A 9376-nucleotide genomic window follows, 5' to 3' on the forward strand; every position below is an offset into this window, starting at 1 on the left:
TTGGATTCACAAAGGCATGGAAAATCTAGTTTTCGAATCACGTACAGAATTTTTCTTGTGAAAAAATTACTCGTTTTGAGACAATTTTGAGTCAAAAAATTCCAGGGGCGCATGCATACAATTTGCACCGGGGCGCCGTGGGTGCTCGGACAGGCGCTGTACGTGTTTGGCGCACTGTATGCCCGAGACGAAGTTGAAAACTAAATAAAAGTATCAAGCAATGTAAACCGGAGTTCGGTCGCTTTCTATAGATTATACCTTTAGATAAACAATGTGAGTATTCACATAGTATTATGTGTGGGATATCAGCACATGTTATGCTGTCTTATTACACACACCCTACGTGTATATTGTATGAAAACTAGGTATGTCTTATATTTTGTCATAGTCTATTTTTCATACAAAATACACTACGGTACCGTCCCCAACAAGGAAATATATTGCCAACACCAAATAAGGCCGTACGGTTAAAAACGTAATCTCTTTATTCAGACAAATTTTATTCAGACAAATAAAATATGGCAACTATCTATAGCCACTGATGCAAGTGTTTCGTAAAATCATTGATGCATAATAACGACAATAAATACTTAAAGACATCAACAGCTTATACCGTATCGAATAATCTTTTTAGTGTGGCATCCTCGATGTGGACCCTGTCCATCTAATGAACTTGGAGGAATATTAGATGGAAGCACAGTGCTTGGTGGGAACCAAATTATTAATGGAAATATTCCAGATACTGAATGCGATCGCTTAAGTAACAGCGTTATTAGCGAGATGCAGGTATAGTCGCTACTATTTCTTTTAAACTCATTCCTTTTGTGGAAGAAATATTTCCTAAACTTTATAATTTTAATGATCTACACTATGATAATAATACTACTCCCAGCTTTAAGAAGCTTATATGCACGATTGTATAATTTATTTTATTTTTCTTCATATTTTCTTTTAATTTTGTGTGTTGTGTTTTCGTATGCATTTTTTAATTTTCAGTTTTCATTGCGTTCAAGAACACCTAGTTTGAGTGGTTCAGTGTACAGTCCAAATTCAAGCCGCAGAGTAAGTAGGCTACTGTAGTAGGTATTAATAATTAACTCCTTAACTCTGGTTGATTCGACCAGTACATTTTTGCATTTTCGTTGATACGTTTTTGTGAAAATAATTTGTGCATATGATTCTAAAGATTGAAAGTAAAAATTAAAGCTTGAATTTCGGACCATTAATTATATAGCTTAGAGCGAAAATGTCATACAGAAATGTTGCGCGGAAAAATGTCACAAATAGAGAAATTATCAAATGGAGAAGCTATTTTTTGTCAAATGGGGAATATTTTATATCAAATAGAAGAGCTATCTGGTGTCAAAGCTAGCATAGCTGTTCTATTTGATACCAAATAGCTTCTCTAATTGATATTTCCTCTATTTGTGATATTTTTCCGCGCAACATTTCTGTATGACATTTTTGCTCTAAGATATACAATTTATAACCATTTGGTATAGCTCAGTTGTGTCACTTTTGCTCGCATTTTTTCCATTTTGATCTAAGTGTCATTCGTCTCAGCAGCGGCTTTTCCCGCCTCTATTGCGCCCTTGTGCAGGTTTTCGATGTGCGCGTCCTCTAAAAATGTATAAAATGTGGAATCCGTAAGGCATTTTGGCTCCCGGTTCAAGCAGAACTGTGGCGCCTTTCTGCATTTTTCAAATAGATCGAAAAATACATGTCAACCTGCGAGCGGAGCGAGCCAAAAAAATTTGCAACGGACAATTTTCCAAAGTAAAGAGCTCTATGAAATTGAATTTTTTCCGTTTCTGAATTCGCGCCTTTCGGCACTTACACTATTGCAGTATTGCACAACTTCGCTCTTAGGTAAAAAAATAGCCTCTGCCTCTCAGTTATTGAATTAGTTTTTATGAATCTTTCTCTTGTTATTTCAAGTTTTAAGATGAAATGTTTTACTGAAGCAAAACACAAACTGATTTCATTTTGTACCATATTTGACTTACTACTATATTTGGATAATTCATCACAGCATGATTGTGCAAGTTAAATAAACGTTTAAAAAATACAAAGAATAAACTACCGTCTAATCGCTAACTGTAAAGCAATAGACTAAGCTAATTTGTTCAATAAACAAATATCATATTCATAAAAGCTTCAGTTACGTACATGCGATGAAAACAAAAGTTGGTCTATGATTTTCATGAATATTCCAGTCAGTCAACCAGGTCGAGTCCACCTGTTCCACAAAGAACGAGGCGTAAATTCTTGCAGATTTTTATACCATTGTGCTTTCAAGCAGTAGTAGAGAAGGTACGGACTCAAATACACTGTACTTCAGTACTATTGATTGGTAAATAATCATGGCGGCTCCATATTATTGCAAAAAGCACAAATGGTATGAAGCCTTCACACGTTCTTTCACTTCCAGGCTAGAAGTTCCGCTCAGCCAATATTTCAGAAGTTTTTACTAGTTTTGTTTCCGGCTTATATTAAAAAATAGCGTTCATGAAATATTCGCGGAGCTTGAATCTTGTGGAGGAGGTTAACCTGACCTAGTCCAATGTGTTCTGGAAGTAGAAGTGCTTTAGCATTCGTCCCTTTAAGACGGTAAATCGATTTATTTTTGCCGAATTCCGCTCAGAACAGCCTCAAATTTGACTTGCCAAGTCTGGAACTGAATCTTGTAGAGCAGTTGGATCCGACTGGGTCCAATGTGTTCTGGAAGTAAAGTCCTCTAGTACTCATTTCCTACGGGAATGCTAAATCGCATTATTGTTGCCGAATTTCGCTTGGAACACCCTCAAATTTGAGTTGGCAAATCCGTAAGAGAATTTGAACTATGTACTGCAGATGCGTTACAACAACACAATTTAGTAATACACGAAGTGTAGGAATGTAAAATAAAGACTAAAATGGTTTATTTAACTTCAATTATAATGCGGTGCCAAACCGTATGCGTCGCGTATGTGTGACATACGCGTGCAACGGTTTATTTTGGCATTCCCTAGTCGCCAGGCGCACACTACTGCATAGAATGCGTATGCAGGTGTGCGCCTAGTCGGCTTTACATACATTTCATTTTATATAGCAACTTAACCACTACAACAACGCATGAACAATATCGGATAAATTTATTTGATATTTTTAATTAATTTGAACGAATCTATGTGCAGACATTCTCTGGATATGCGTCTTCAGCAAAGTTGTAGAGCAGGTCAAGTACTACTATTTTTTCTTATCATTTTTCACGGAGCTGATAAGAGATATAATCAGTAAAGTTGTAATATCAAGCTCCCCTACAAATTTCCTGAGGGGAGATATCGCTTATCTTTTATCAGTTATGCAAAATACGCCGGAAACCTCGGAAAGCCGCGAGTTAAACGCGTTTTTTCTTATCGTTTTCACGTAACTGATAGGAGATATACAATATTTGCCCTCAGCAAAGAACGAGGAGAACGGTTGCATTCTTGACATCTTTGAAATTTTGATGTACACACACATATTAAAACGTATGGCGGATTGGAAAACGTCAGCAGTGAACTAAACTATCACTTGATGTAGCAAGTTCATTGAATGTGTGAACGGGTGGCAATATTCGATGACTTCAAATTCATATGAAAAACCACACAAGTGTTGACAGTGCAAACTCACGGTTTTTTTCGAAATATTTCTTTGGAAAACAAATCGTGGATGAAGCCTAGGCTTTGCAGAGCCCAAATATCAACAATAAAAGAAAATAAATGAATATAATTCCCAAACAGAAAAGTATATAAAATGTATGGCGTTTCCAATCTCACCACTGTTCACCACAATCAGTCAAAGCATTTAATATAAAAAAGATTCTATAGTTGGCGGTAAACATTCAACGATCTGAGTTCAATAACTGTCACAACTGTTGACACGTTACTTGTCCCGCAGCACTAGAAGTGCAAAGGTTGTGTTTTCGCAGTTTCCTGTTGAAAATTATGCTAAGGCTTCTGGCTGGACTGCCGGGAATTTTCAAGCAAAAAAAAGCTGCCTGACAAGAAAACCGTCCCAACTGTCACAAATGGATTTTAAAATTGAATATACAGATCGATTAGGGATGGAAAAAAAATAATTTTGACAAAAGGGCAGCGGCCCCTTTTGGGGCATAGTGGGGATAGACCCACCCCCTTTCCTAAACTTCGTCTGATGAAAAAATGATGTATGTCAAAGTTGTTCAGAATGATGAGAAAAATTTTTTGGGGCAGCCGCCGTTCCATTTTCTACCCCCTGGGTACACTTTTTTGACCTGAAACCCAAAAATTTGGATTCTCTATACTCAAATTAGTGGAAATATGTATTTTCCCAACGGCCCTCCGCACCCAGTCTTCCAGAAATTGAACCGGCAGAAATCGCCCCACATCTGGGATCAATTATTACAGAGTCAATTTTCTACCTCTTGGAGTGGAAATTTTTCATAAAAATGTATGACCAACTATAGCTAATTTATTTCTGGGCTATCTATTTTACCCATGGGTAAAGGTCCCAGAGCATTTTTAGCGAATTGCCTGACTATCAGGCAATAAACGTGAAAAATGCGTGTATTTTTGTTTTCGAATGCCGGGCAAAATGCCGGGCAAAATCAAATAATTTTCAAACAAAAGAATTTCTTTGAATTGTTGGTTTTATTATGTTTTTTCTTTGCATACATGTGTGTAAATATGAACATATGATTATGTTGTTAGATATGAATTTGAATACTTTTAATTACGGATGGACTTTATTTGAATTGGTTTTGGCAATCAAGATGTTTTTTCATTACGGGATTCTTGATACGGGATTGTGTGATAAACCAAAGTTGCTTCTTTAGCAGCCAACACTAATGAATTTCCATCGGGTTTAGCTTAATGTATACAAAAAATGAAATGAATTTTCTGTGCATACTTTGGTGGAGAAATGAAATTTTACCTTTGAAAAAATTTGTCATTTGTTTTGAGCTCGTTGCACTGCTCGCGAGAGATTTGTGTTTTTCACTTTCAGCGTGTCGACTACTACTACTACTTTCACCTTTACTATCCACTTTAAATGAAGTCATGCACAATTTGCAGAATGCGCTGGTGGAATCACCGTCAACCGCTTTCAACCATGGATATTTGTCCACCCAAGATTGATTGAATTTGCACTTGCCCCCCATTTTGTATCAAAATAAAAAAAATTAACAAAAAAACCATACACAACTCAATTTATTTCAACCGCTCAATTGCTCGACTGACAATTTCATAATAAGCCGATCAAATGAACTGAGTCACAAATCAATACATAATCATATTTCAATGAGAGTTTAGTGTTCGCTGTCTCACATTATGGGACACAAATACACAAAAAGTGTGCATTTGAATACTGTGTTGTCCGCGTAAAACATAGCACACTTGATTTTGGATATCGCGAATTTGTGCACCCTCAGCAGATTTGATCCACTGAGAATGAAAACAGCGCATTGAATTGATTGGCGAACAAAACCAAACACAGCGTTTTTTTCTAAATAATTTAACATAAATTAAATAACATTTTTATACGCTGTTTTCATTCCCACCGGTTCATTTGTGTTTTGAAATCAACTGCACATTTTGTTTATAGCAAAAAGTGTTTATTGCTCTCCTTCTGTCGCGTTGACCAACAATAACGACTGAGAAAGTAATGAAAAGTGTGAACTGAGATATTTTATGGAAGATTTATTCAACTTTTAAATTTTCAAATTGAAATGACAGAAATTGCCGGGCATGCCTGGCAAGATTTTGAAAATACCGGGCAGGCGCCGGGCAGGCATTGATTTGTGATTTTGGCTCGAAATTACCGGGCAGTCAGGCGCTGCGCCTAGCAAATGGGACCTTCAACTATGACCCAAAAGGGGCCGCTGCCCTCTTGTCAAAATTATTTTCTTTTCATCCCCCATCGATCTGTATATTCAATTTTAAAATCGACGTGTGACAGTTGGGACGGTTTACTTGTGAGACCAGACTCCGGCCTGCCCAACCTTTTGGACCTGATGTATGTGCAATGTGCAACTTTTGGCGCTTCGGTGCCATTAATGTACATGACATATAGGAATTGTCAAAAGAACACAGCGTTGATATAACATTAAAACATTGAATTTTCAATTTTATCAATCATAAAAAATTCCGTTTTCTCATGTTTCTCTGAAATAACGTGATGGGAGGCCTACACATTTGTGACTTTTGAGCTCTGATTTGTTTCTCCATCAGATTGAGTTGATCTTTAGGTAGTTCGTTTTTAAATGAACAGCATAGGAATGGGCATGCTTTCATTGATTTTCTCGTTTTTCAGCTTTTACGAGTACATCTATTCGTTAGTCCCAATTTTTATACAAATTGTCAGATTGAACTTGTTTTTCCTATTCAGCGCATTTGAAAAGCCATTGTAATGTAGTATCTGTAGAATATTATGCAAATTTTTATTATTTACTTTTCCATTTAGTACCGAACCGTTAGTCCTGGTCTGATGTTGAGAGAATATGGCAGCTACGGATACGATGACATTTCACGTATTTACACGTATAGCTACCTTACTGATGAACCGCATTATTTGAAGAAGCCAGTAGATCCGTATGATAAGCCATATCCAGTTTCACCACACTTCCATCGGCCCAGTAATGTTGGATCGCCTGGGAGTCGTCCGTCATCTAGACCATCATCAAGGAACAAAAGCGCAATGAAAGTTTTGGTTGATTCAATTCGTTCAGAAACTCCTAGGCCAAAAAGCCCAGCCATGAATAATGAAGAACCGATTGAATTATCACATTATCCAGCTGCTAAAAAGCCTCCTCCCGGTGAAAAAGCAAAAATTGAACGAGATGATTTTCCGGCACCGATGTTCAGGTTCACCGGTAAGTTCACCAAACATTGAATTTGACAGTGATGTAAAATGGTTATGTTTGTGTATAGGGAGAATCTATATTAAACAACTAAGCGACATCCTGATGTATACGTCTATTTTTCTATAAAAATAAATCAATGAAATCAAAGCCACATAGACTGTATATGACATTTCACTTCTCTCAGTAAAGAACAACGGGGTGACAATTTCTGAAAGAGCACTGACTCGCCACCTACAGTTGGAAAAATGCATATGTCAAATTTCATGGAAAATTCAAAAGCTGTTATACAAACAGTCCGTTAAGTATTCTGTTCTAATTTGTCATTCTTGGACATTCTTGGCCATTCTTGGGTATTCTCCATTTTTTTTAATTAAAAAAATCATTGGATCATTTAGAATTCGTTTATAATTATATTTTGATATAGTTAAAAACAAACAAATATTTATTAGCCCGGAATATTACAAAATCAACGTATTATAACACACAGTTATAACACCAATACAATGTCAAGTTCATTCGATGTATGCGCATTTGTTAACATTCGTTCAAAGAAAGAAAAAAAGAATAAGTAAATACATATTTCTTTGTTTGTATATTTTATTGTGAATTGAAACTAAAATCCACTAAAACTAAAAAAACTCGATTCTATACATTCAAAAACAAAAATGTTCATTCAAAATAATAAATTCAAATCACTACGGGTCGAATCAAAGATGGCGAACAAATGTCATGAAAAAAACATCTTTAACTCGTCAACTTGTTCCAAATTCCAGTCATAGTAAAAAAAAATTTTTTTAACTATATTGTTAATAATAATATCATTAAATCATTATATAATTGAATTAAATAATATATGGATTACTCATTTTTTATAATGTTTCTATGAACAAATGCGGATACATCGATTGAACGTGACATTGTATTTGTGTTGATACATTGATTTTGTAATATTCTGGGTTAATGATTATTTGTTTGTTTTTACTAATTTATTTATTTATTTTTTTTTTTATTAAACACCGCCAAGCTCTGGCTGAATATAATGTGGGTTTTGTTAGAGGTTTGGCCGGAAAAGATTGCAGACTGTTACAATTTTTATAAATAATGAACAATAGTAGCAGTAACTTTCGATAACTTTCAGTTGTCGCCTCGTTAAAAACCTGGCTCTTTTCGTAAATTAGGAGGTAATCACAATAGTAGGAACATGAAAACGAAAGTCATACAACCAAGATGGAAATGCTTATAGTAGTCTATAGTAAACGGTCCAGGATGAAGGTCCTGCATCCAAGCGTCTGACAGCTCACTTCTAGCGCTACGAGAAAAGTGTCAAAAGTTGTGACACAGATCGTTCAATGTACTATTTAATCTTTTTTATATTTGTTAATTAAGTAAACAAAAAAATAAAAATGTCACGAATGTGCAAAATTGATTTTTGTGAGAGCGTAGCACGTGATAAACATCAATTTTATAAGTAAAAAATGTTTTTTTCATCACGGAACATTGTTGATGTGTTCAATTTGTCGCGTTCATGAGTGCGTCTGACGACTTAAAGAATTGAAATGAACTATGAACTTCACTGAATGCGCTCATCGCAAATTTTTGTTTTACTTTGTTTTGTTAGTATGGTGCAGGGGTTGTGGTCCAGGATAACCCTTGGTAAACGTTTCCAAAGGGACAAAGGCTATGTGAAGCGTTAACTGTTCCGCGTTAAATTTAAGACTTTGAGACTGCAAAAGTCGTCACTCAATTTATCCGATAGATAAATTGATGTGAAGTTTTACGTCGGTTAAGGCAGATCCATGTTGATTGCAGAGTGTATTGAGTTGACATGGACCATGATTTGAAACGTAACTAGATCATTTGATGCTAAATGGTAATAATTCAAAATTGACTTCAAAGTTAAGAATATTAACTCGCCAAATCGTGGGTGGCCACAACAAAGCACAAAATAAAAATTTACAATAAATAAATGTAAACATCACAGATAAGATCATCTTTTCAATACACATAAAAGAATGTATGGAAAAATTCGACAGTCTTTTAATATTGATTTTGCTGTGTGATCCGTTCGATAGCGTTTGATTTTAATGAACTTGGGATTCCGGAGCGTTCTTACACCATTATTCAGATGCATTTGCGACATGAGATTGGTCGCATTATATTTGCCGATTATGATGGAGTGAATGAACAGAATGGCCGCGTTCAATCTTCGGCGCACTAAGGTTTCGAACTTCAAGTTTTGGCATCTTTCAGTGTATGGACGAAGAACGTAGTCACCCTCCATCCAGCGACGGTAGTCACCGTTTAATAACATGACCATTTGCCTTTGGGTTCGTTCAACAAACTTCATATGTGTAGTTTGATGTGGAGACCAAATCGAGCTCGCAAATTCCAAATTCGAGCGAACTAGCGCCGAGTAGAGAAATCTGATTATATCTTTTTCAAAATAAAAGGACTGTTGTTTCACAAATTGGAGAGCTGCGTTAGCTTTGTTGCAAATATATTCTGAGTGCGATC

General features: G+C 35.9%; 1 protein-coding gene across 4 annotated transcripts; it reads left to right on the forward strand.

Annotated features, from left to right (window-relative positions):
• The first annotated feature begins 634 nt into the window (after positions 1-634).
• On the forward strand, positions 635-8507 carry LOC129571048 (uncharacterized). Of its 4 annotated transcripts, none has more exons than XM_055450812.1 (4): positions 635-786; positions 997-1062; positions 6463-6871; positions 7887-8507. In XM_055450812.1, the coding sequence occupies exons 1-4, from the start codon at positions 781-783 to the stop codon at positions 7958-7960; spliced, it is 555 nt and encodes a 184-aa protein (XP_055306787.1). In that variant the 5' UTR covers positions 635-780; the 3' UTR covers positions 7961-8507. The 4 variants fall into 4 exon arrangements, with proteins under 4 accessions (XP_055306787.1, XP_055306789.1, XP_055306788.1 ...); XM_055450814.1 differs by having other exon boundaries at positions 8001-8503; XM_055450813.1 differs by lacking the exon at positions 7887-8507 and adding an exon at positions 6930-7133.
• The last annotated feature ends 869 nt before the right edge of the window (positions 8508-9376 follow it).

The sequence above is a fragment of the Sitodiplosis mosellana genome, unplaced genomic scaffold (assembly GCF_009176505.1).
Source record: "Sitodiplosis mosellana isolate CC-2019 unplaced genomic scaffold, AAFC_SMos_1.0 Smas_scaffold_1141, whole genome shotgun sequence".
Taxonomy (NCBI): Eukaryota; Metazoa; Arthropoda; class Insecta; order Diptera; family Cecidomyiidae; genus Sitodiplosis; species Sitodiplosis mosellana.